Source organism: Labrus mixtus, chromosome 14 (genome assembly GCF_963584025.1).
Source record: "Labrus mixtus chromosome 14, fLabMix1.1, whole genome shotgun sequence".
In the NCBI taxonomy this organism is placed as follows: Eukaryota; Metazoa; Chordata; class Actinopteri; order Labriformes; family Labridae; genus Labrus; species Labrus mixtus.
The window spans coordinates 14000421-14028251 of NC_083625.1; the positions used below are offsets into that span (position 1 = coordinate 14000421).

The 27831-nt window shown below is 40.4% G+C and overlaps 2 protein-coding genes across 5 annotated transcripts; both read left to right on the forward strand.

The window, feature by feature from the left end:
- Positions 1 to 190: 190 nt before the first annotated feature.
- rbm27 (RNA binding motif protein 27) lies at positions 191 to 19758 on the forward strand. Of its 4 annotated transcripts, none has more exons than XM_061055173.1 (21): positions 191 to 391; positions 2690 to 2808; positions 4162 to 4292; positions 4450 to 4529; positions 5153 to 5364; positions 5849 to 6157; positions 6751 to 6984; positions 7297 to 7479; positions 8177 to 8323; positions 8418 to 8571; positions 8891 to 9044; positions 9511 to 9744; positions 9840 to 9965; positions 10985 to 11110; positions 11302 to 11376; positions 11619 to 11795; positions 13126 to 13230; positions 14766 to 14993; positions 15074 to 15157; positions 15318 to 15437; positions 17048 to 19758. In XM_061055173.1, the coding sequence occupies exons 1-21, from the start codon at positions 333 to 335 to the stop codon at positions 17147 to 17149; spliced, it is 3159 nt and encodes a 1052-aa protein (XP_060911156.1). In that variant the 5' UTR covers positions 191 to 332; the 3' UTR covers positions 17150 to 19758. The 4 variants fall into 4 exon arrangements, with proteins under 4 accessions (XP_060911156.1, XP_060911157.1, XP_060911158.1 ...); XM_061055174.1 differs by having other exon boundaries at positions 17051 to 19758; XM_061055175.1 differs by having other exon boundaries at positions 11619 to 11747.
- Positions 19759 to 23068: 3310 nt separating this feature from the next.
- pou4f3 (POU class 4 homeobox 3) lies at positions 23069 to 26215 on the forward strand. The gene is made up of 2 exons (XM_061055186.1): positions 23069 to 23646; positions 24002 to 26215. Exons 1-2 carry the CDS (start codon positions 23524 to 23526, stop codon positions 24941 to 24943), a joined length of 1065 nt encoding a protein of 354 aa, XP_060911169.1. The 5' UTR covers positions 23069 to 23523; the 3' UTR covers positions 24944 to 26215.
- Positions 26216 to 27831: the final 1616 nt, after the last annotated feature.

Below are 27831 nucleotides of genomic sequence, written 5' to 3' on the forward strand. Positions count from 1 at the left end.
GTACTGTTAGATTTTTATTTTTTATTTTTTAAATAGGATATTTACGCTTTAAGTATTTATTTTAATTCTCTAAATGTTATTACAGAACTACAGGCCCCATAGATATACAGTTACAAACATCGTTTTAGTACCGACACTGCACGGTTATAACACAAGTCTACTGGCTTGCGTTACGACAACTCCACTTGTGTTGCCATGCCGTAAAACACTTTGTCCGACCTGCCAGTGAAGAGAGACAGAAGGCCTTAAAGCTTTTAAATCTATAGACGATGAAAGTAGGGTTATCTAAACGCACTTTCATCTTATAGACAGTATTTTTGGGCTTCCTCACGATGATCATAGAGAATGTTGAAGCCTTGAAGTCATGGCTGGCAAAACTCCTGGAGCCAATGTGAGTGTTGAATTGAAATGACATTTAGCTTGCATGCTACGTAGCTACGTTAGCTCACTAGCCAGTGTGTTTAGCTTGGCATCAATGAAGGGCTTGCTAGAATCTAATGGTAAATTCTTGCACGAGTTAGCTAACCACATTGCCGCTGGTTGACGTTTCACAACACAGTGAGTTCGTAGGACCTTTTTTCCCCCCACCAATGCGAAAGAAATGATAGTTATCCACTATGTATCATGTGTCTTGCTCTGTTATTTTAGGGTACATAGGCACGTATAGTTGACTCACGATAATGTCACTTTATCACAGCTTTGTAGCAAGCATCTAGCTGCAACAGATAGCCAACTTGTACGCTGCAATACGTGATATAAATAAGTGGAAAACACTTTAGCCAGCGTTATTATAATTAGCTAAATAAATGTTTAAAAAAACAAAAGAGAATTGTTTACATGTAAAGTTACCATAGTAACATACTTTTACTTCCCTCCCTTCTCTTTCAACTTCTCTCAATTATTTTAAATCACTTTATAATTATAGGTTTCAGACATGTATTGCCACAAAGAACAGTCATAGACACACTTATAGTTTAAACATTCTTAAGAAAGTGATCTAAGGAGTTGATGTGTAAAGTTATATAACAATTATAATTATATGGAGAGCACTTTTCAAGATAGAAACTTGAAAAAATAAAATCACAAATGTATCAATGAATCTATCAGTCTTTATTTGTACAGCTCCAATTCATAACAAATGTTATCTCAAGACACTTTACAAAAAGAGCAGGTCTAGACTGTACTCTTGTTATATCCTTAACAAAGACCCAACCAGTAATAATTCATCATGAGCACAGCATGGGCAAGAGTTAGCAATGTTACAGAGGCAAAGAAAAACTGCCTTTAAGAGGCAGAAACCTCGAGCAGAACCAGGCTGGTGTTGAATGTGTATTAGTAATTTGAGTGTTTATTGCATGGCCTTGCGGAACAGTCCTTACATTTCACTGCACATCTGTATGAGCATGTGACAAATAAAAATCTTGAATCTTGAAACAGCCATGTGATGAAACTGTGTTGGGGTTGTGAGGGGATAAAGAGAGATGCAGAAAAAAAGAGATGGAATGAAATAGATATGTATAACCACAATGTCAGTAAAATGATGTGTAGCATTAGCAGTCATAGCTAAGTATGATAATAGACTGAGTTGAAACAGCCTATCACAAATGTAGGTTAAACTTGACAGTAAATTTAAAATATGCACACTGGCGCGCTGATAGAATTACCTATCAGCTATAAAGGCAAATCTGCAAGTCTCTGTGAACTGTGTTAACACACAGCCTCAATGTTCAAGTGGTGCACCTATTGCAGTCCCACACTTACTACCATGCTCTTGACAGCGCTCCCAAGCTGCTGCACTGTCTTCTCTGGCAACAAGAGAACATTTTTAATCCACGTGAATCTGAACTGAGTTGAAGTTTGACGAGATGGCTTCATGCACTTTACAGACAGGGTCCTCAAATAGATTTACAGTTTTCAGATTTGAATCCACTGCAATATGACAGGATACAAACTTGTTAATGTACTCTGCACATGTGCTTTTATTAATTTATGTAACTTTTGGTGTGATTTTATGCGAGTCTCGTGGGTGTGAATGTTTTTATGTTGTTTCAGCCTCTAACCAAAGGTCATGGTCTGTCACTATATGACTAATGTTGTTTTTAAATCTGAAGATCAATTTCCTATTTGCAGAGCAAGTTTTAATTACATTCAAAGTTATCATTTCAGTCAGTATTTTCCAATGCTATTCATCAAAATATTCTGGCTATTTAGATTTAAATTAAACTTTTTTAAATTCGAATGGAAGTGAAGGCAATTTTGAGAGGTTGCAGTTGTATCCGCTGATAGCCGTTCAGTTGTGCTGCTAGTTATATATTAGTACATTGATGCTAAAGTTCTCTCCTCAGAGCAATTTTAGTGTGATCTGTTGGTGTAGATGAGTTTTAAACATAAAGTGCCAGTTTGTTTTTTTAAATTTTACTTGTAAGTTAGGAAGCTTCTTTTAACGTGTTTTTGTTTTTACCTTGCAGGTCTTGTTAGGGGTCTCACTTGTTAATGACTATAGTTTGGTAATGTTGGGAAATTTGTGCTTGCATTGATATCTTGGCGGCTCATCTCGCTGAGTGATGCAGTATATTTCACTAAGTTTCATGTTGTACTTCCCTCAATTTGTCTCTACTGTTTAAACTAAAAGTATTTCCCGTGTTCTTGTGTATTGATTTGGTTAAAAAACATGAATTCTAACCTGCAGATGTGATGCTGACCCCTCGGCATTAGCCAACTATGTGGTGGCTCTTGTGAAGAAGGACAAACCAGAGAAAGAGCTGAAAGCTCTCTGTGCTGATCAGCTTGATGTCTTCCTACAAAAAGGTATGAACTCCAACCAAAATGTTTCTGTTAGTGTCAGTGAATGCATCATGCTGTTTTCTTATTTACCATGAGTATTGAGGGTGAGGAATGTAGTGCAGATGTTTTTTTTTCCTCAAGAACAGATTTAGTTTTAAAATAAAACATTTATTTAATTCACCTAATGCTCCTATAGACAATATCCCCTTTTCAATCATCATAAACCTAAAAGGGCATTTGGACCTTTTTGACCAGGGTTCTTGTTTTTGTTACAAGTAGTGGTTCGAAATCACACCAGAGGGCAGTCAGACTTAATAAGTCACTATATGTAGTTAGTGTTTTACTCACAGGCAGCGTCAGCATGTTAGTACAGCTTTAACATTTTTATTTCATGAAAAATCCAAAATGCAAAAATATTAAATATATATGGTGTCTTTTAACATGTCATCCTTACCATGAGTTAAAGTGATGCATCTCTACAGTCAGATATGCAATCAGCTGTATGTTCTCTCCATCTACCACTTGTTGTTCTCTGAAATGGCCACCAGAGGGCGGGTTACTTTATTTGAAAGTACTCCCATCTGTTTCCAGACTGTTGCACATCAAACATGAACTTAGAAAGATGATATGTGCTGTTGTTCAATGCATGATTGAAAAAGCAACTACGCCCTGTTAGAACTTGACGGCCCTTAGTTGTTGTTTTTTATAACGAAGAGATTGCATTATGAGATCCTTCAATGTTATTTGATATGTTATGATACATTTTTGTTTAGCATATTTTCTCTGGTTCCTCTCCTAGTTGTTTGTGTTCAGGAAAGTGAAGACAAAAACCTTAACTACTTACTTATAATGAAGTCAGGAGCATAGAATTTGTACTAGATATATAGGAGGCATAAATACAGGGAATACGATTGGAAAAGAGTGCTCGTAAAAAAGACGCTGGACGCTGCACCTTTTCTCCCCTGGTGACCGCCTTCTGCTGTGAACGCTCTTTACTTGTTGAAAAAAGACGCAGCACACAGGAAAGAAAAACGCTAGGTGGCTAGGCCTTGTGTTGGACTGTTTATGACCAAATCAACCATACTGTACTTTTCCCTCTCTGCTTCTTTTGATGACATGTAACACCTGTTCCCCAGTATACTCAGAGATCCATTTTGAAATGATTGGCTGAACAATGCAACAAGTTATGAGGTGGAATACAATTCTCTTACTGTTTAATTAAACTCTTGAGGCTCTTCCATGACAGAAAAAGTTGGTGTTGTGGGATTCAGGAGGAATGTCTGAATGAGGGGCCAATTGACGCTTTGAATAGATAACATTCTGTCTAGTTCAAAGGAGAGATTTCATCATTGACATTATTTCCTTTTCTTGTAACAGATACAGTTGGATTTGTCGATAAACTTTTTGAATGTCTGACAACCAAGAACTACCTGGGAAATCCACCTGCTAAGGAGCCGCCTAAAGAGGAGATCAAACCTCCACTTACAATCAAACCTGAAGTAGTAGAGGTAAGAAGCATTGAATATGTGTTTGGATAATGGACCTTTTGTTAACTATAAAGTGTGATCCTGCATTTTATTAACATTGTCTGCATAATAAAATGATTTTTTGTATTTCTGCATCTCCTCCTTTATACGTTATATTTAATTTAACTTTCCCCATAAGGCTGAAACTCCAGAGGAGGAGAGAGAAAACAGGCGCAGGAGAAGTCCTCTGAGAAACCGCTCCGACTTCAATGAGCCGAGGTATGGCTTCGGCTTCAGACATTCATTTCACTTCAGTTTGAATGACCACGTTTGAGGCACATGCAGATATTGCTTGCATTTCCTATTCACAGGTTTCAAACGTGTTATTGCTGATAACAACCAAATCAGTTGCGTTGCTGAGTTGTGCCGGGATGTTATCATTTGGATATATTTGCATGGCTAGTTGTAATCCCACAAGCCCGTCTTGTAAGTTGATGCCCTGGTGACCAGTAGCCAGTCCCTTGTCTGTAACCCACCAAGTCAACAACGAATACAAGAATACAACACAAGCTGAACTTTGATTCAAACAACAGTTGAAGTGTAACATGTGTTTTAAAGAGCAGCAGATTATTAGAAGGCTTTGGAGCAAGTACAAAGAAAGAGGTTTCACACTGAAACATTATTGAAGGTACTGTAGGATTTATAAATTAAAGCCTATTTCAGTACAGGTAAGGGTGCATATTGATAAATGTGTGTAGAACAGTGAGCCTTATTTCTTTTTCTCATATAATTATTAAGACATACATTTGCTTTAGCTTGAATCTTTTCAAAATGTGTTCTGGCATTTCAAATAGTTCTAAAGACAAATATTCAGCTATATTCCCTCTTATTCAACCGCGCAGGAGCAGAGATGACAGGAGGCGAGATGAGCGCAAGCGACGTGACTTCGACCGGCACGGGAAAAGCGCCAATGACTCCCACCGAGAACGGGAGCGCCACGAGCGGCGCAGGGGGAGCCCCCGCGGGAGGAGTTACAGCCGGAGCCGAAGCCGGAGCAGAAGCAGGAGCGGCAGTCGAGGAAAGAGCAGGGACAGGGAGCACAGAGGAGGCAGAGGTGAGAACGTTTCCCCACCCCACCTTACAGGAAGCCACACAACCAATGACAACAGGGGCACAGGGGACCACCATTAGGGTGTGTAGGAGTTCCTAAACTTCCGTCAGAACACTTGAGCTGAGCATTAGTGATGCACACAACCTGCTGGAGACGTCCTGATTGTGCTTGAGATTGAAGTTTTTTTTAAGCAGACCTTTTTTAGTATATGTATATATATAGTATATTAGTATAAGTTTGTTGGCAGTATTTGCTGGGAGTTATTATCGATAAAGAACAATGTGGACTACTTTGCCATCCCATCATTGGGGATTCAACTACAGGAGCTTGGATTGGCACTTTTACCCGCAAGGTTAATCTTCATCTCAAAATCTTTAGCACAATGACAGCAAGTCAGGATTTTAATTTCAGGTATCGTCCACCTCTATACTGTTATACTTAGTTATGTTCTGTATACAAAACCTTTATACCTGTTTGCCTTTTACAGACTTCAAGTCAAAGTTCGAGTCGGAACGTAAGGACACAGACTGCTACAACTCTTCAACAACATCAGGCCCGCCACAGCAACATCCACCGCCTCTTCTGCCTCTGCCCACACCTCCGCACCCCTTCTCTTCCTCTTCCTCTGTAGGAGTACCAGGAGCCGGAGGCCCTCCTGTAGCAACGCCCGCTCACCTGCCTGATAGCACCACAGACAGCTGGTCAGGCTATTATGGCACCCAGAGGCAAGATGGTGTGGTGAAGCCATTCAACAACAAGGTTTCTTCTCTCAAACAGCGGTGCAGGGATTACGATGGTAGGAACATATTAATCATCTTTCCCTCTAAAGCCTGCATTCTATTGATCTCTGCTGTTTTCTTCCTCTAAAGACTGTTTTTATTGATATTGTATGTAGTATAGGTTTGATATGGTCTTTGTCAAAATGTGCCTGTTTATTGTGTAAATTCTCCCATCATCTTCCCATGAGGGTCATTGATTGCCTTGTTTAGTCTCATCACTAATGACCACTGTTAAGCTGTCCTCTCTTCTCCAGAGACACTGTAGGGTTTAAAGTTACCCACTGTCCCTGAAGCACACAGCTTTCTGTCACAGTGCTCAAACACAGACTCGAGGGAAACAGTTTTTTTTAACGAGACTGTTGGGTAAATGCATACTCTTTAGGCCGTAGCTGCTTTGATCTTGGGCGATCTGAAGTGTTGTTTGTTTGTTCTCACTTTTCTGTCACTAGTTCTTATTTTCTGTAAGTCCTATTTTTGTAAATGAATCCATCTTCCTTCAAGATTTGAAAGTCTAATATTGAGAGTACATGCTGTCCTTGACTTCTAACCTGCCTAAATATCTCAATTCAAAAGGGCAGATTTCTAACTCCTGTTCCTCCTCCTCACACAGAAAAGGGATTTTGTGTCCGTGGAGATCTGTGTCCGTTCGACCATGGCAACGATCCTCTCATTGTGGATGATGTCAATCTACCCAACATGATTCCCTTCCCACCCCCACCCGTTATGCCCCCTGCCGGCCTCCCGATGCCCCCCATCACTGAGCCACCCCCTCCCCTCAGGATGCCTTCAATGCCACCCCCACCCTATGGCCAGCCACCACCGCCAGGCGTTTTCCCCATGACTGGTAAGTTATAAAAGTCATTTGGGATATTTCATTTCTTTTAAACTTAAAAGTTGACTTTTTCTTCCCCAAAACATGTTTTTAGTAAGATTTACGTTTGCAGTTACTAAGTGAGTAAGTAAGTAAGTGAAGCTAATCATCTGAAACATGTTTTTTATTGTAATGGTAAAGAATTGCAGTAATTGTCACAGCCAGCATGTCATGTTGAAACTCTCTCTGTGTGGAATGATGTGAGTCTAAATGGTTCAGACAAAAGCCTTTCTGTCATACCTGCGATATACCTGAGACATCAGCTTTGGCTTATGTCTCCCTCAGGACCCCCACTGATAGTAACCAGTGGGATTGACACCCCAAACCACCAATCGGCTATCACTTCCTCTCCTCCTATTGGACCACCTGGTGTGGGACTGCCGCCTACTCTTCCTCCTCCTCCTCCACCTCCTCCTCCCTCCTCGTCCTCTTCTGTGTCTCTTCGTCCCCAATATGTCCAGTCTGAATGTAAGCAGCGATGCTTTTCCTGTTCAGATTGGGACTGTGTGTTGAGGAGGCAGAATTAATTTCCCTCTTTATCTGAATTTAAGTACAAAGGACTTAGGATTGATTTGTGTATACTAGAGGTATCACCTTTCTGCCTTTTGAAGTTGCTATGTGTGTGATTTATTGCATTGAGTGTTATTCATTTCCTCCGGGTGCAGTAACAGTAATTGGCCAGAAGGTTGCACTGTTTATTAAGAGAAAGAGTAGCTAAGAGCAACTCGCATGAACTCTGCTTCATCTTATTGTGCTGAGTGCTTTCCCATAATTTAAATAATTACACATTTCTACAGTAAAAGCTTAGTTTGCTTCAGATGGAGTGTTTCTGTTTTTAGTTCATTACAAACTCAAGTTTTTGTCCTTAATTCAACTCAGATTTTTAAAAAAATACCACCACAGAAGTTCCTTTGTATGTGATTAAACTTTGGATCAACTAATCACACTATTATACAGTATATTGTGGTGTTTTAGAAAAGTTATTAAAAACCCAAAACTTCCTCTTAATGAATGTAGGACAGATTGATGTCATTGTGTTTTTTTATTTGATCGTATCTGTCTATAGGTCAGCTGTTTCACATCACTGTTTAAGGTCTAAAATGCTCCATTCTCACTCTAAAACATTAACCTGCTAATGTGTTTAATTTGTTTATTTTGATATTAGATAACTATGATCCAGAGGGATATAACCCAGAATCCCCAGGCCTGACTACAGCAGGTAGGAACCCGTACCGGCAGTTCATTCCCCGGGTGCAGACTCAACGCTCTAACCTCATTGGCCTCACATCCAACGAAGGACAAGGCTCCAGAGGTAGAACGCAAACACTTGGTTTACCTAACCTTGACACTTGATGTGTAATAGGAAATTTCCCAGTGTTTATTTTGACTATGTGTGTGTCTTCAAGCTGCCAACATAGTGATCCAGACAGAGCCTGCCACTGTAGCAAGCACTCCTGGAAGTAACGTGCCCCGCTTCAACACAGAGCAGGACAACAGGAAGAGAACCATGGGACCCAGTACAGCTGAGGGACCTGCAGTTAAAAAACCCTGGATGGAGAAGTAAGTACTCCAAGACACGCACATTTGAAAAGTTTTACCTCAAATTAAGACGTGGAAGGTTGAAAAGCAGAGTACCTTTTTAAAAAAAATAAAACGATCTCTGAAGCTTGGTCCATGCAATACGTTGATGTGTCTTGTCCTGCCATGACACAAAAGCACCAGAAAGACCAAAAAAAAAATGAGGTCTTATTTAGTACATTTTCAGAGCAGGAATCCTTTTTCTTGTGATCTTGTCCAAAATCTTAATCAGCATTTGCTTTGGGGAATTATTTATCTTGCTATGGTAAGCAACAACACAGTCTTCTTCCTTTTGTTTCAGGCCAGGCTTTAACAACCAACACAAGAGCAGCTTTCCAAAGAGGTATCACTATGTGAACACTAAGCTGGAGGTGCGCAAGATCCCACGTGAACTCAACAACATCACCAAGCTGAATGAGCACTTCAGCAAGTTTGGAACCATCGTTAATATCCAGGTATGTCGGCCATTTTTGCAGTTTAAAAGGTATTTGAACTGTGTGCTCAGAGAACTTTGTTTGGCCTAATAGTCCATCAGGAGTCATTTGAAGTTGTTATTTTTGTATTACTCATGATAGACGCACAGTGCAGGATTCACGCCATTTGCAAGTGAAAATGTACTGGGACGTCACATTCACTGAATCTGTTTTTCTGTAAGCCTTATATGGGAATGATAGAAAGCAGCACGGCCCTTTTCAAACATGCACTCCTGAAAATGTCTAGAAAATGTCAGCACAGTCTGTCCCTGAGATCTTCCTGAGTTGCTCATAGACATGTCCCTCACAGTGAAACTATGATGACAGTTTTTTGCCTTTGCATCAATGCGCAAGTAATTGAAGGTATTGTCAGTATAAGCGGATGTTGTTCATCAATTGATTCCACCATATACACAAACCTAACCTTTACGTCCTACTCTAAAATCAGGTGGTGTTTGGAGGAGACCCAGAGGCAGCGTTGATCCAGTACACAAAGAATGAAGAGGCCAGAAGGGCCATATCCAGCATCGAAGCAGTCCTCAACAACCGCTTCATTCGTGTGTATTGGCACCGTGAGCCTGGCACTAACGCCACAGGGCCTCAGCAGCAGGAGCAGAGCTCAGGGAGTCAGGCAGCTGGAACAGCACCCAGCCAAGCGCCGCAGCACAGCAACATTCATAAGGTCAGTATTAAGAGCTGACACATGAAGACTCTTTTGTCTTAATGTATTTCTAAAACCCAACTGTAAAAATGTTTTCTCTCTTATTTACATTTCAGGGAATCAAGCAACACAATCCTGCTGCTTACGTGTTGAACAATACTCTACCTAAGCATCGCCTTTCAGCAGGGCCGACAGCTCCAACCAAGCAAGACAGCCTGAACCCAAATGCAGACGCTGTCACTGTAAGTGTGAGAACATTTTCAAGTAATCGATTTTTAAAAAAAGTTGGCTTAGAGTAAAACATTTATTTATATCTTCAGTAGAAATGCAGATAAGGGAAGGCCTATTGTGTTGTCACCATGCCAACATGCTCACAGTAGCTTTGTGTGCATGAAGCCAAATATTCTGATAAGAACTGGGTTAAAAGCCCATAACGAGCAAAAGCTGCATCTTAAAACGTCTACATGATTAAACAGAGCAAAGCATCTGAAATTTCAATCAGTTGCAGAGGAGACGTTTTACCCTGGTAATAATATAAAGCCTAATACATATTGTTTCATGTACACAAGTAAACCTGATAACTTTGATGCTGAGAGGTAGCTGTTAGGATGATGAATACATTCTAACTCTAACTTAATAACACCTAACACACATTCCAGCTGAGGCTAAGGGGGGATTCATAAGTCACAAGTATTTGGACTTGGACTCTGACCAAAGTGTCAGATCCAAATGTTGAACTGATAGTGTTTCTGGAACGAAACATTAAGGGTTGACAAAGTTATTACAGTCCATCCTCCGGGAAACATAAATGTCTATACCAAATTGTATTTATATATTTCAACTAGATGTCAAAGGAAAACCTAAAAATGCTGAGCTCATGGTGTTGTTATAGTAACAAAGAGCACCTCTTCTATGTATGGAGATTCCCAGGTAGTGGTGCATATGCCTTACAGATATACTGATATATGTTTAAATCTCATCTACAATAGGATGAGAGATGTGAAATCTAAAGTTCAGTGTAACTATCAATCACATCCCAGTCTTACAAAGCTCACAGTATGTGTCAGAAAAAATAAGAGGACTTTTCTCGGAAAGAAGAAAGCAATACAGTAAGAAAGCTTTTTGTTTCATGCATCACGAGATGGGACAAGCATGAGCTGTTGGAAATTAACAATGCATATTGTCCGTGTCCGTGGCAGCTTTCTACAAACTCTTTCGGATTACCTAAATGCATTATAATCTCTCTTTCTGTGGCACTTAGGTGGCACCTACACTGACAAACGCCCAGAAGGGCCCCTACTCATCCACAGCCCATAAGTCCTCCTCAAAGAGCCTTGGGAAAACAGGAAAAGCACTAGAAGCACAGGAAGTCCTCAAGAAGAAGCAGGCATGTTGCTTAATTTTTTACTACTTATTTTGACTGCTACCAGAATAGGAACTAGGATTAGCCATTTGTTTCTCCCAGGGGGGGGCCACCAGACACAGGGAAGCTACCATTGATAAACGTCCACCAACAGCAAATGGTGTCTTTTTTCAATTTTAGTAAATGTATTTGATTTATTGCTTTTGTTCAATTAGGAGGCATTAAAACTACAGCAGGACATGAGAAAGCAGAAGCAAGAGATGTTGAAGACACAGATTGAGTGTCAGAAGGTAAGACTGGCCTGAATGCACCATCCTATCCCATCTATTTCATTTTATTATTACACATTTACACAACTCTCTCTACACATGTCTCTCCCTAAATTATCCATTGTTTCTGACTAAAAATCCCTCAATGACTTGTGTAAAGCTTCTTTCTATTCTTAAATCCAATGCTTGCATCAGTACATTTTCTCCTGTTTTCTGTCCCTGCCTTTACATTATCTCTCTCACTGCTGTCCTTGCTCTTCCAGGTCTTGATAAACCGCCTTGAGAAGAACCGAGGGATGAAACCTGAGGAGAGGGCCAACATCATGAAGACTCTGAAGGAGCTGACCGAGAAGATCACACAGCTGCAGAATGAAATGAACCCAGCCTCCCAGGTCCCCAGCGCAAAATCCAACCACAACCAGCCTAAGACCAAGATTGATGTAAACTTGAGCTTTTGTTGGGTTTACACAGAAACACTTAGTCTAGGGATTTTAGTAGCGTCTAATTTCTCTCGCTAACAGAACCAAAATTTAAATTCAGACTAGTCAACTACTGATAGATAAGAAAACACTCAAATACAGTCAAACTTGTGCACAATGCATTTAACACGGCTTTGGTTGTCCAAAATCATATTGCATACAGCGTGTTAAATTGCTTTTTAAAACAGTTCATCACATTCTTAAATAACAAAATCTACAGCTATTTTAAACACAGCTGAAATGTATGGCACTCTGCGGGTAAAAAAAATAACAAATTAGTTTGCTGTTTGACGCTAACGCTACCAGTACTGGTTATTTGCCAGTTTAAAGGTAGGGTTGGTAATTTTACTCAGAACCCCAAACCATGCTCGCTTTTTAAATTCAGTTTGATACTGTTTGGGGTTTTCGTACCGCTAAATGAGACTCGAGACAACTTATTTGAATGAAGTTGAAAGCGATGTACTGAGGTTCTCTCTCAGCTCTGTCACGAGGAGCCCCGAGGGGAGGGGAGGGGGAGGGGGTTGGGTTTGGACAGAGCCCTAAGGAGATGTTACTTTTCAAATCTGGCTAGCTTTTCAGAATTAGCAACCCTGCCTTTAAACTTGCTACGGCAGAGGCTCAGTAGTAGAGTCGGTCGTCTCTCAAACGGAAGGTCAATCCCCAGCTCCTGCAGCCACATGTCCGATGTGTCCTTGGGCGAGACTCTTAATCCCAATTGGCTGCTTTGTTGGCAGATTTTGAAGGTGTATGAATGGATTAGTTAATACTGATGGACACTTTACATAAGATCCTCGGCCATCAGTGTGTGAATAGACTAGTGTGACCTGTGGTGTAAAAAAGATCTTTGAGAAGTCAGAAGACTAGAAAAGCAAAACAAAGCTGGAGTCCATTTACTTTTTACCATTTATGTACAAGATGCCATCCGTACACTTTGCTGCCGGTCAGAAGAGCGGGGAGAGCAGTTCAAGTCCCGGGCAGTGGAGGGCATTACCTCTTACACACATCATTTAACCAGCAATAATATCAATGAGTAGTTCAACCCACTAGCAACGGTCATCCATTCTAGTTGGTATCACAAATGTTTAATCCTTTATTTTGTAACACCCTACATTAATGACGTTGTTAGACAAACATTGACATGATTTATTTCTCATTTCTGCCTCTATTGGCTCTTATTTTGCAGACTCTGTAACTGCAGGTTAGTTGTGTGAGTTTGTCATTGCCCTCTCTTATTTAGTTAACAAAATGTTTTTTTTTTTTTTTTTTTTGTTTTTTTTTTACATGACAACAGGCCCAGAAGGAATTGTTGGATGCTGAGCTAGACTTTCACAAGAAGATGATCTCTGGAGAGGATACAACCGATCTCAAGAGAAAACTAGGACAGCTACAAGTGGAGGTAACACACAGGCAGTAGCACACGCACACGCACACGCACACACACACAAACACATGTATCGTGGTACCTGACCATATATGGACAAACTGAAAACAAACAGGTTGCATCGTCACACTTATCAGAATCTGAGGATGTGACAGTTTGAAATGCCTCACAAGAAGTCAGCATACAAGATAGCAGTGGACTACGTCATTTAGCACTTCCTGCCTGAAAATAGAGGGAAAACAGAAAAGTGAGGGAACAACATAAGAACCACATAAGATCAGACAGAATAAACCCATAGAGAGAAGTGAAGAATACAAACTGATAGGCATCAATGGAATACATTTAACCATATAATGGAAGCCACTCTGGTTGAATTATATTAATCATACTAAGCTTATAGAGAGTAAATCAGTGAGTAGTACTGAGCTTGTTTAGGTTTTGTTCTGTGTATAAGTGACGTTTGGAAGATGCAGTGGAATTCACAATCACACATTAACAGTAGATGTTATTTAGTGATCTGGTTACTTAGTGTGTTATACGGGGTATTTAAAATATGAGTTGAGGTAGAATGTTGTGCAGTGGCTGAGGTATCACGTGATGTATTTGAACACATTTTTCCAGTCTTGTTTAGATTTTTAAGGATCAGGTATTTGGGATTTCAGTAAATGTGTTCATCCAAATATCTATTTACTATCAAATTCACTAGTCTACTATTTTGAATGAAGTCACAGCCCAAAGAGTATCCAAAGCTGGTGGGCAGCGCAAATCGTCCCCACATCTTGTCTCCTTTCTCAACTAGCTGTGCACACAAACACAGACGAGGTCAGCTGTGACAAGAACATAGCTTGTGTTAGCAACACCCTGCCTGGCATGTCCCCCCCCCCCCCATCTACTCCAATGGGTCCTAAATTATCTAGTTATTAAAAATGCATTCCCCCCCTCTACCATCTATCCATCCAAACCCGGCCCTCCTTCTGCACATTAAACTACAGCCACTTAAGCAAGCCCAGAGGAACCGCCGCTAACGAAGCCACATCAGACTCTGGTCCTTCGCTGACGGAGCCCCGTCTCATTAATGTTTGAGCTGCTGTTCCTTGTGAGATATTCGCAGGATGACAATTAGTGGGAGAAGTGAGGAAGAGAGTGGTTGCATGGTTGGTTGCAGAATGGTGGGGAAGTGAGGGAATGTCACTTTAAATATAGAGGAGTGACACGTACTGGTGAAAGTCAGAGAGTGACGTCGGAACTCTAAAGTCTCTTCTCTATGTGTTTTATTGGATTTTTCATTGACTTGTTTGCGGAGAAAAAAATCTTTGTTTTTGTGGACGCCTAATAAATAAACCCTTTAGTTTTATGGCATGTTTGTTTTCACATCTTATAGCACAACAGCAAATCATGAAGGCTCACAATCTGTTATCCACATCTGCTCGTAATGATTTTTTTAACACAGCCATGTTGCGTCCATATATTCTCCTCAGTGTGTACTGGGAAAAAAGCATCCGCCTGTTAGCTATTTATAACGTTACACCTCCCAATCTGTCCTTCTTCAGGCCACTCGGCTGGGACTGATTCGGGCTCCTGGCGGTCGGGGACGGGGTCGAGGGAAGATGGCGCTGGAGCCAGGTTCGATGCACGTGGGTCGTGGAAGGGGACGCAGCCGGGACATGATGGCTCGCAGCGGCTCTGTGAACCGCATGGTGGTCGACCACAGACCTAGAGCTCTGGCTATTTTGGGTGTCACTCAGGAGGAGAAGGAAGAGCTGATGCCACACTTTGTGGTGAGAGCTGTGTTCATTTTTTCTTCATTGTTTTTCTGGAGAATCAAGAGCTGCACATATTAAATCTTTGCTTCTCTTAGAAATTTGGTGACATCGAGGATATCCGTGACCAAGATGCAAACACTGTCATTATGACTTTTAAGACAAGAAGTGAAGCAGAGAATGTAAGTCAGAAGAGTCTCATTCACACCATCTGTTGCGCTCTTTTTAATGAAGCATCTAAAAGGGTTATGACTGTGATATATGATACAATAATGTTGCTGGTACAAAAGAAGCAGACACTGAAGTTTTAACATTCAGCTTATCTCCTGTATGGTTTTCCAGGCCGCTAACCAGGGAGCGAAGTTCAAAGGTCGTGTTCTGCAGATTTCCTGGTACAAGCCCAAGACGCCCTCCGTTACAACAGAGCCAGAGGAGGAGGAGTCTAAAGATGAGGACAATACGGTATGACGCACAAACGCAGACTATAATGTACAACATGGAGTCATGTTTTATCATCAGCAACGTACAACCAACCAGAAACCAGGAATTAAGGTCAATGCAGAGAGCAGATCCTAAATTCTAAGTGGGGGAAAGTTTTTTTTTTTTTTTTTTTTCAGCTTTAGTAATATTCACAGATTTTTACTTTTACATTTCTTTCTGGTGCTTCTAAATTTTTTAACCACAGCTCCCAGTGGAAAATCAGAGCAAGCCTCTCAGTACTAAGAGCATCTTAGCCCTTCGAGTAAAACTGCATTACTGTCAGGTGAAATCCTCATACTGTATTTTCAGGCATTGAGATGCATTTCTGAGGTTTGTGTGCAAAGCCTCTGAAACGCAACTCAAAGCTTTGTGAAGTCACTGCTGATTCGGTCACTTCAGTGTCATTTTTAAATACTTAGAAAAGTCGTGCAAGGTCTCTCTGAAAACTGATCTACTCAGACACCTTCGTATTTCAATACCTTTAGTAAAATCCTTTCATATATTTCTGGGTTAGGGGCTCATGTATCCTCTCCAAGAGACCCCTGGTAGCAAATTATCACTTGAATCTCTTTTGTGCTAGAAATACAGAGAGAAAAGCTTCCCACACACCTTTACTTTCAGATGTTCTTCAGTACAACTACCCCCAGGAATAAATCCTGTTGTATTGCACTTTATCAAAAAGGTGTTTGTTAGGTTGGTTGAATCCAGAATACAGTACATGAATGCATCACCTGGAAGCAGATGGTCTGAGTCTGCAGACAACCTCACACTACAACAAACACATGTGGCTGATAGTATGCTAAAAGAATAAAGTTTGAACCTATTGAAACCCAACATTCTTTGAATGACATGTTTAAATCTACTGTGAGGTACTTTCATTTTCTGTCGATTTTTGCGCCCCCTATGGACATCTCTTCAATGATTCTGTCCTGTATATGCATACTTAGTATTCCATTTATTTATTTTTTATCCTCCTGATGTCATTTTGTGGTTTAAATTTACTACTCTCTCTCTCTAAATCTTTTCCATGTCCTTTTTTAATAAGGCCAATTTGGATTTGTATGCACTTAATCTCCTTTATTCCAATTTATTCTTGATGGTCTCTTGTGTTTTTTCAAGTCATGTAAAGGCATCAGTATTCATTTCAGCATGTTTTATAGCCAGTTAAAACGCCTTAAAGAAAAATAGACGAGAGACGGTTTATCAAAACCATCAAACCATTTGGTTCCAGTTTAACTTTTAGTTGTCTAAAATCTCTCTGAATTCTTTCCTCGGACTAAGCCATCACCTACAGACATGCTCGTCCTTTAAGACTGTAGCTCATTTGGGAAGTTGCTTGTTTCTCAGGTAAAACCTTCTCACCCCCCTCTATCACACCTTTAAGACTGAATCTAAAGAAGGGAGTTAGTACAAGTTTGAAAGTCATTTCCCATTTAATGGAGGGTTAGACACATGAACACAAGCACTCCTCCTTTTCGTCTAAATCCCCTTTCTGCTTTAAGCCAACATCACACACTATAAAAAGCATCTTAAATGCCAAATGTTTGATACCATGCAGTACATTTAATTGTTTTCATTTTTCATTGAACCAGAAGGAAGCTAGCTCTTACCTGCCTGGTGAGGAGGAAGAGGAGGAGGAGGAAGAGGATGATGATGAAGACGACGAGTACGAGAGTCGTTCTTGGAGACGATGAAGGCGTCGTAATGCTCTCAAGGAGAATCGGTCGTCATTTTTTTTCACCGCCTGCAGAGAAAATCAACACAACAGAGCTCAACACTTCTTTTCTTTTTTTGTGTTCCTTTCCAGTATTTTCAAACAAAGTAATTTTAGACTAATCATAGTAAACGCTTCCTTTACTGTCTCGTACATGAGAAGAAGTGTGGAGGGACGACTCTTTTTGTACCCCTCGACTAAACAATTATTTAAAACATCTCACTTTTGCTGAGAAGAATAAATGTTAAGTTGTTCTTATAGATAGAAAACCCTATGTAAGTTTCAGTGTGCTTACCAGATGATAGATATCAGTAATGCACAACATTTGTGTCTACTGTGAATAGGTATTTTTATACATACTGTATTTAAGCTCTTTTCTCACCAGTTTTTGAAAAATCTTGTCCTCTATTCAGGGACAGCCATTCCTTCACCAAAAGAACGTTCTCTGTGTCAACCAGAGAGATATTAATTTATTTTTCTCTTAAGAATTGCACTGTGCTGAACCTGTATTGGCACAGTATGGTGTGGTTTTTACATTTCACTTTCCTCTCATAGTATGTTTCGGTAACTCCAAAATGTTAAAGGATCCAGATATTTTTGACAGCGCACTCTCTGTCCTGGCATGAATACATGCTAGTTTGTGCATGTTGTATTCCTACATAAACCAGGGCCACACCTGATACTGTACCCTGACTATTTAAGAGCCTGTGCAGGTACAGAAGGACATCAGTGCAATAGAAAAATCCAAACTATGTTTACAAATGGCAGTGTCCATTCACGTCACATACAGTCTTGTAGTAAATACTAAACATTTCCCATCTTGTATTTTGTCGCTCAGTTAATGTTCAGTCCCACTCGGTGTAACAATAGGCACCTTCACAGGGGTTCTACATTTGCTAAGAGTGTGTAACATTTTCCACTTGTGTCGTTCTTTCTCCTGGACATCCAAAGGGCCTGACAGGACAAGGATCTGATCATCCATTTCAGAAATGTGAGATCTAAAGACAGGTGTTTGAATGTAACATGGAGGAGTTGATTTTAATATATATAAATATAATTTCTTTGCCTTACACAATCAGCTGATGGCTGAATTTTTACAAGATTTGTGATTTACTTTTGTAAATTTTGTAAATGCTTGAAAGAGAAATTACTGTTTTTTTGGGGGGGTTTTTTGTTGTTTTTCGTTACATATTTCTTTTTTTTTTTTTTTTAAAGGCAAAGTTCTGTCAAGTAGGAAAGGTAAAGCAAGAGTGCTCACAACTCTGCTTGTCCGGAAGGTTTCGCGTATTTTTTCTTTATTTTGTTGAGCCAGTCCACGCTGTTATTTCACTCAATTTGTGATTAAAGTCGCACATGTTTTTCAAAGTATCTCTCCGAAATGCTCTGAGCAATGGAAAACTCTGGGAGTCATGCACCTCACCATTTCTTTTGTGCATTAGTGCAGCTATGCCTCTATCTGAACACTGTCAGACAGGACTCCTACAATGTGCACTTTTCATGACGAATGCTTCTTTTCTTTCCTTTTTTTTTTTTTTTTGCCTTCTCTACATTTACTGTATTTTAGAATACTAATGGTGGGAGGAATCACATTCATTAAATCTGTATTTTAACAGCCCAGTGCAGGTATATAAATGGAGGACATCTCTGTTATTTCCCCTGAAACCAATAACTATGTTTACATGCAGCCTGATGAAGCGTTGTTTGATGTATGCTCATCATTACTCAACTTAACCGATCATATCTGGTAACCAGCCTTTACAGACATGCAGATATTTGCCTGCATGTGTAGACAGTCACTAACAGAGACTTTACAATACCAATTGTCTCCTTTGTTCTCTGGCTTCAAAAGCAAAAGATGCAGACCAGTTTGAAAATGTAATTTCCTCCCACCTATATTGTTAGCAGCGCTCTTGGTTGGATTGCATATCTCACTGTGGACTGATGACTGACATAACCCCCCCCCCCCCCCCCCCCCTGCCAGTGACCTCATTTTCCCATTTAAACCTCAGCTCATGTTTTGGACATAGCACAAAGAGGCCCTCATGCAATGGAAAGCTGAAGCTTTTTTCCATTGGCACTTTGTAGTTTAATATGTTTTCCTCACAGATATTTGTTTCTTTAAATGAAGTCTGGCAGTTCAAAAAAAATCCCATACTGCTTGTGTACATGAGAATTCAAGGAAGGTCTTGCTCCCACTTTTTGTACTATCTTCTGTATGCTACTATCACACAATGGTGTAAAAACATGTAAAATGTTTATTGAATAATAGTTTTGGATTTGTTACTGTTTATATTTGCAGGATGTGGATGTATTTTCTTCATGTATTTTGTTTGTAAAAAAAAATGGATTTCTAATTTACTAGCATGTTTGCTTTTGCCAATAAAGATGGAGGAATGGGGTGCTTGTAAAACCAACAAAGAAAGGACAAGAAAAGAAAAAAACACAATCTGACTAGGATCTTGGAGAAAAAAAAAAGAGAAAAGATAATTTTTTTAGTTACAGAAAAAAAAATTGACCAAAAAAAGAAGGTGACATTGGCAATGGAAAAAAAAAAGCGAGCAAAAGCATTCCAGAAAATATAACCTTAAACTCTTGTGTGGTCTCGTTTATTTTCATGGTGTGCAACTGAAACATAGAAGTCTAATTTATTAGTTCATGTAGATACAGAGTAGTGATTCCTGAAACGGTATACATTACGTCAGTATTTGGACCATTTCTGTTCCAGATGTGAGCTGAATTTCCTTATCCTCACGGACCTGAAGACAGCTGTAGTGTCTGTGAGAAATGTTGATTTAAGAACAAATGAGTGTTAATGATTACAGAATGTTTTTAAAGAAGTTGCTACCAAAGGTTATTCTTTGGCATCCACTTATAAATGGCAGAGATGAGAGGCTGAATGAGTGAACAACTGATTGATCAAAGTAATGAGAATCCTAGATCTCTTCATGTTTAAATTGTTGAAACTAATCACAATGAATTTAATACCATTGGCAGTAAATACTTATCAACATCTATTTACTAGTACATCAGAACTGATGCAGGTAAGTATTTCTGATGTCTACTTATTGAGTCATTTATAGATAATCAATTCAGTTTCAGTCAATTATTTTTCTCATTGCACAATTTCATGATTTTTTTATTATCTCAAGACACTTAAAAAAAGATAAAAGTTTAGTCTTTTTTATATTATTTACAGATCCAACATTTATCCACCATGAACAACAACAAACGAGTAATGACTAAAACATTAAAAGCTAAAGTAGAGTGCCAGTTATAGATGTAAAATGATGTGTAGTATTAGCAGGAACAACAATGTATGATAGAGCTGCTCAACTTCAACTGGAAGATATACTGTTAGAGAATGTCTGCCTCCCAGACCCTGGCTGGTAGATGATTGCAAAGGAGAGGGGCCTGATAACTGCTGGCTCCACTTCCCATAGTACATTTAGAGACTGTAGGTAAAATGAGTAGGCCTGCATTCTGGGAGCATACTGTTAGCTGTTGCTAGACCAGTGGTTTTAGAATGGTGGTTAATTGGGGCTAGTGTTTGGGTATAGGAATGATATAAACTTGTGTTGACATTGTGCAAAAATATGAGCCCGTATGATCAGGTACATTTAACAAGACAGTAGACATGAATCAATAGAATCCACCGTGCCATCTTTCAAAAAAGAACAAGCCAATCATTAATCTGAATCTCATTTTAACACCACTTCTCCCTAAAAAATCCTACCACATCATAAGAGGAACCCCTGATGGTCTGTGTAATTGCAGCACACTACGTCTACGACATATTAAAATATCACTGAATAATGCATGACCCTTTCTTACTTTAGGAAGTCAAGTGAAAACAAGTCTGTTTAGTTTAATGTAGAGACCCTCGCTTTAAGAGATTCCGAAACCTCTGAACAGTGCAATGCTCCTGGCAGATCACCATGGTGGCTTGTTGACTGGTGGGTAGAGGAACCAGCGATGGTAGAAGTGGGTTCTACTTAGGCCAAAAGATGACAATAGGTTTTATAAACTGTAGCATGTAAAACGTCATAAATGTACCTAAAGATTTATTTAAAAAAATGCCTTTCTCTGGTTCCAATGGTCTGCCAATACGTCTTTAATCAATTATGGGTAAGATAATGGAAAGAAGTGTCTGAAAAGATTCAGTCTTGTTATAATAGTTGAATCCTAATTTTCCAGCATTAATATGGAGAAAAATATTTTACAGCCACTGCCTTGACTCAGATGGTTGATGACTGGCTTAAGGCTATAGAGTCGAGTCGTGTTTTAATGCTTGATTTCTCTGCTGCTTTTGATATAACTGATTATGAGCTAATGTTACTTTATTTCAAATGTTGTGGTTTTTCCTCAAACTGCATTATTATGGACTAATAGCATTTTTACTGATAGAAGGCAATCAGTGTATTTTAATACTTTTTTTTTTTTTTTACTAATTATCAAGCTTTTCAGATTTGATGTTTGGAGTGCTCTTACAGTCTGTAGGAGTGCCTCAAGGAGCTGTCTTGTACACAGTCTTCTAATGATCTTCCTTCAGTATTAGAAAAAGCTATACAGTATTAAAGCGATATTAAATGTATCTAAAACAACCAGTTTAGTTATTAGAAGTAATTGATGTGAAGTTAAACATAAGATTATTGTATTCACTAATGGTTTTCTTAAGGAATTTCATTCAAGCAAGTCTTTTTAATTTTTGAAAATAATCATTCTTAAGAACAGACAGAAGTTAGGGTTAAGTAGATTTAGAAAAAAATGGATATTTGTACATGTAAGACATAACCATCACATTCAAGTAGTTAAGAGATACAGTGCATTCATGATTTTTGATACTGCTAAATATGTAGGCACATGGATTACGCAAGCTTATAATTAAATAATAAGTTATGAAACCGGAAATATATAACTAAGCTATTCAATTTCACTGAAATACACTGACTGAGAAATAGCAGGCAAAGTGGATGGAATGTGGAGAAAGAAAAGCGGGATCATGTGGTGGAGTGTGTGTGCAGTACAGATAGGACAAATATGACAACACTCTCCATAAAACATGCCAGATGCAATCTTCAGAATATGAAAAGCACAGAGATGACAGAGTTGTAAACAATGGCCACTAAAATATGAATGATCCTGGCTAACAGCTATTAAGGAGAAGGCTTGGGAAGGGTGATGTGGGGATGAGAAAAGGGTAATGGTCTCCCCATAGACACAGCTTTCCAACGTGTGGCCTTATTTTGAAATGACACATGACATATAAAGTATACTCCATAGATCAAATAAATCAAACATCCAGTTTGTGATTGGAGATCTTTAAATTTAAAAAAAAATATTCCATCGCTTCCATATGTTGGTTAATGGAAATGGAAAATCAAGGAATCCGTTTTTTTTCTCTCTCTCTCCGTGTGGGGCTCTTGAAGTTTTCCCCCAACATGCAACAGGCTGACCTGGTGTGAAAAAAAGACCTTGGGCTGTTTTAATCTGTGTAATGAATGAGAACATGCCAACGTGGTAATGGATGCCTGCCACCATGCTGCTGAATTATTCATCGTCTGGGGAACCAGAGACGCGGCCTGCAGGATCAGATGGACCCCCTGTGTCACCGGCCCGACTCTGCCCGCCCCAGCTCCTCTTTCGGCCCGTTCACAGCAGGCATGGTGAGTTCAAACCAGGCGGCCACCTGAGAAGTCTGTAAGCTGTCCCAAGGAAGTGCGTCCAGGGGAGAAGAGGGCAAGACACCTGGGACAAAAATCTAAAGGCCTCATATATAGACTCAATCAATCTATCTATCTTTCTTTGTTCAATAGTGCGACACCACGTTTCGCCTTGTTCGCTGTCCATGGTGCTGAAAAAAAACTAATGAAATGTATGACCAGTGGTTGAATTTTTATTGACTTTTTGAAGCATTTTGGTGAAAGACTTGAACAAACCTTCAATTACAGAGATCTTCTTGAGCAAAATGATGCCATATAGCAACACAATAAATATATCATCAATTTGAGAAAAAAAAAAAGGAAATTACAGTGATATTAATTTGTTTTGTTTAAGGCTTGCGCGCAAAGGCCAACATTTTGCAACTTGTAAACTGAGCATAGGAGTGGTGGAGCAAGGGAGGAGGAGGCAGTCTGAAAGAAGAGGAGTAGGTGGAGGAGGAGGGGGAAGAGGAGGAGGGGGAAGAGGAAGAGGAGAAGAGAGGGATGCCGGGAGGCGCTGCCCCATGTTAACAGCTCAGTCTGGTGAAGGAGAGCAGAGGAGCTCTGTGGCTGTCCGTCCGCTTCCCCTCCCCCCCCACGGCCGGCCTTTAATGTCAGGGGCCACACTGCTCGCGCGCTGCCTGCAGGGAGGAGGATGATGACCATGAACGGCAAGCAGCATTTCTCCATGCATCCGGCCCTGCACGAGCCGCCAAAGTATCCCGGCCTGCACTCAGGCTCGGAGGGCATGCGCAGAGTCTGTCTGCCCGGCCCGCAGGTACGTTTGAGGTCGGGGTGGGGAGAGTGGAGGGGAAAATATCACACTGGAAAATGTCTGTAAAGTTGATTTGACAGGACTTTGTTCTATCTTCTATCTCCCCCCATCTCTTCCTTTCTCTCCTGTCTGTGTTCCCCCTCACCCCCTCCCCTCACCCCCTCCTCCTCCCCCCTCTCCCATCCACATGTCTATTCGAGCAATGCTCTTGCTTTCATATTAATTTTTATGACCTGCGCTTTGAGGAGGGTTCTTTCCTCTCCTCGGCGCTGCTTGCCTTTGGAAAATGTTTTTTAGATCCTGAGCTCTGCCTGACAGAATTCCCCACTGACTCCAGTATGCGCACTCTTGCTTGCAGCTGCAGGGCAATATATTCGGAGGCTTTGATGAGAGCCTGCTGGCACGGGCAGAGGCTCTGGCGGCTGCTGACAGCATTGTCTCTCACGGCAAGAGTCACCCGTTCAAACCAGACGTGACTTACCATACCATGAGCAGTGTCCCCTGCACCTCAGCCTCCTCCTCTTCCTCCACCACCGTGCCCATCTCCCACGTCCCCTCCACCATCGCCTCCCACCACCACCACCACCACCACCACCTCGGACAGACCCTGGAGGCCGGGGACCTCCTGGATCATCTCTCCAACAGCCTGGCCGTGAGCGGGATGGGGGCTCCGGAGCCACCCGGGATGAACACGTCGGCGCACCACCACCAGCATCCCCATCACCACCTCCAGACCATGGGGCAGCTGCACCAGGCGATGGCCACACTGGCGCACCCTCACTCTCTGTCCGTGCACGGCGGCATGGCGTGCGTCAACGACGTAGAATCTGATCCGCGTGAACTGGAAGCCTTCGCCGAGCGCTTCAAGCAGAGAAGGATCAAACTCGGAGTGACCCAGGCGGACGTTGGATCTGCTCTCGCCAACCTGAAGATCCCCGGAGTGGGATCTTTGAGCCAGAGCACCATCTGCAGGTTCGAGTCCCTCACCTTGTCCCACAACAACATGATCGCGCTAAAGCCAGTTTTGCAGGCCTGGCTGGAGGAAGCAGAGGCTGCTTACCGGGAGAAAAGCAGTAAGCCGGACCTTTTCAACGGGAGCGAGAGGAAACGAAAGCGCACCTCCATCGCCGCGCCGGAGAAGCGCTCTTTGGAAGCCTACTTTGCCATCCAGCCTCGGCCCTCCTCGGAAAAAATCGCGGCTATCGCAGAGAAACTGGACCTGAAAAAGAACGTGGTTCGAGTGTGGTTTTGTAACCAGCGGCAGAAACAGAAACGAATGAAATACTCTGCGGTGCACTGAGTTTCACACATCATCATGAATAAAATAGCCTACTACATTTTTGATCGAGTGATTAATAATAGCCTAAGTAGCCTAACTAACAGGGATTATTAACAGCTCTTCACGTCTCATCTGGGATTATCTGCAAAAGACTTTTACTTTGACATTTTCTGTTCGTGTCACCCACTCCTTGTTGCACTTTTTGCGATTTTGTTGTTAATATCGGACTGATAAATGATTGTGTTATTGATCCGTGAGGAGGCAGATTTTGATGTTGTTGCTCGTGTTTATTGCACACACTAAATATGAACTTTGCACCCTGGCAGTTTGTCACATTCAGGGATATTAACTCACTTTTTAAAATGGAGTTCAAACGGCCTCAATGGTAGGCTGTTTGTTTTTCAGTGGTATTATACCAGGCTTTAAGAAGAGAAGGGAATTATGATTTTCTTTTTTTTTTTTAAATCAGGATCAATGTTTATCCTCAACTTCACTGACTCACATTCGAAATTTGTTTTTCATACATTTTCAAGGTCGATGATGGAAACTAATTGTCTCTGTTCGTGAAATGTGTGATAGTCATTTACGCACAAATATGAATAATTACGCGTTCACACGGTATGACACACTGAGTCTGTTTATCTTGAATTATTTAGAAAAGGAAATGACACCATCTTATAAAATGAGGCACCTCTGTGTGGCTTTGGCTGCTGCTATATTTTAGTATTTTGCTGTGAACGTGTTTTGGAGTATTACAGGTGAGCTATATTTATTATATAGCGAAGATATATACAGTCTACAGCCCTTAATCACCTTATTTAAGTATTTATTTTTTTCTCACTATAGTTTCACTTGATTCAAATGTGTGAAGTATAAACTTAATAAATTATTGGTAATTTTCTACAATTTCTCTGAAGCAGCGACTTGATTTGTGTGCTTGAAGCTTCATTTAATTCATTTTGAGCAGCAGAATATATCAATAATGTTTGAAGTTTACGAAATGGGAAATCAAACTGGATCCTGAGCAGCACCATTAGGCGATAAAATATTTGTTTGTTTTCAGAAACTGGCTCACTTGTTTTATTTATAAATCCCAGAACCTCTGCTGGGATTAACTATGTATTGTCATACATGATATAAGCGCCAGAGGAAATAAAAGGCTTCCTTTTTCTCTCTGTAATTTTCACACCGCGAAGTCGCACCACGCGCGACTCTCCACGCGCTTCCCTCATTAGTGCTCTTTGAATTATAAATGTCCGCGTGTCACGGGTTGTGTCGTCCTTGCATGGGCTTTGAAATTATTAAGTAATGACGATGCAATATTAATCATATATTGATATAAAACGAAGTAATGTGGAGGAGTTGGGAGGAGAAGCCTGACTGCTGACTCATGGGAGAGACAAACCGGATACACAACAGGTGCATCGAGGAAAAGAGGAAACAAATAGGCTATGTTTGTTGTTGTTTTTTTCGTTTGACAAAGTAAGTATTTTTTCCTTCAAAATATTTTAGTCATTTTGTTATGTTTAGGGGCGAAAAGTCACGAACGACCGTTTAAGTAAGGCCCTTTCAATGAAGACAGGTTAACAGTGTTTTTGTTAGCCTACTTAAAAATTAGGCCAAGTGTTTCATTATGTTTGCAATTGTTTTAAAAAACAAATTACTTAACTGCGTATGACGTTTAACTTTTTTTTTTTTTTGTCAAACCACCCCAGGGAGGATTTTTTTTAATTAGGCCTTGTAGGTGTATTGGTTAAATTGATTATTTCATTATTTCCATAAAAATATCCAACATATATATGTGTTTGCGCAGAGCAAATAAATTACAAACATAACGATAGACAATAGACACGATAAACTTCCACCAGAATCCTCCATTGAGAGGCTCTAACCCGCGGTTTTGTGATTTTCCCAGAGAGACTTTCAGAGGGTTGTTTCAACACTCGGGAGATCAATACTTTGTAATTAACGGAAACGTTAGTGGCTCTTATTAATATTCTCTTTGATGCTGCAGGATGATTAACACCAGTCTATAATTTATGGCATTAAATTGGCTTCCTATCTTTCTTTTTTTTTGGAAGGGGAATTGTAAGGCCCCTATCTCATGTGCTTTACATTTTTATTACAATAAATGAAGGAAGTAAACTGTTGTGAAATATGTTACAACCGTCTTGTAAAACTCTTCATTCCTAATTTAAAAAAATATATATAATACGCTCTGAGATTGCGCAATTTTCAGACTTGAAAATGAACTCATATCTCTGCGGCGAATGAGGTGTTTGTGACGTGTGAGGTGAAAAAGGGAGCTTCTCCACCGCGTAAATAATTGATCTTTGTAATACCCGTATTGATATCATAACGTGGCTGCTCACTGTGTGGTAAGTTGAGCTGAAGGCGCGCGAGCGTCCACGGCATGTGGTGACTGAGGCTACCTCAATTATTCAGCAGCAGCTCCCAGGTATGTTACATTTTCTCATGCAATAATGGAGGTGTAAAGTCAAAGTTGGCTATTATTCTTAACATAAGGCTAAAAGCTCATGGAAACAAACAAAATGCAAATTAAAACTTTAACTTAGTGGTTAAACGTGTCTGACACTTCCAACATAAAGAAACTGATAAACAATTAAGAAAGAAAGAGATGGAGCGGAAACTTAGAGAAAGAGTGCAGGAGTCTGAGAGAAATAGATACTGTGAGTGTGTGTGTGTGTGTGTGTGTGTGTGTGTGTGTGTGTGTGTTTGCTTGAGGTGGTTTCATGCAGGGAAAAACATTTTTGACAGAATGAGGATGAAAGCTCTGTTTAATTGCAAAAGAATGCAAGCACATACACATGGTGTCTCACTTTCCCGCTCACTTTAACACACACACAGGACGGCTGTCATCCTCAAGAGCAGAGTGAGGGAATGTTAGG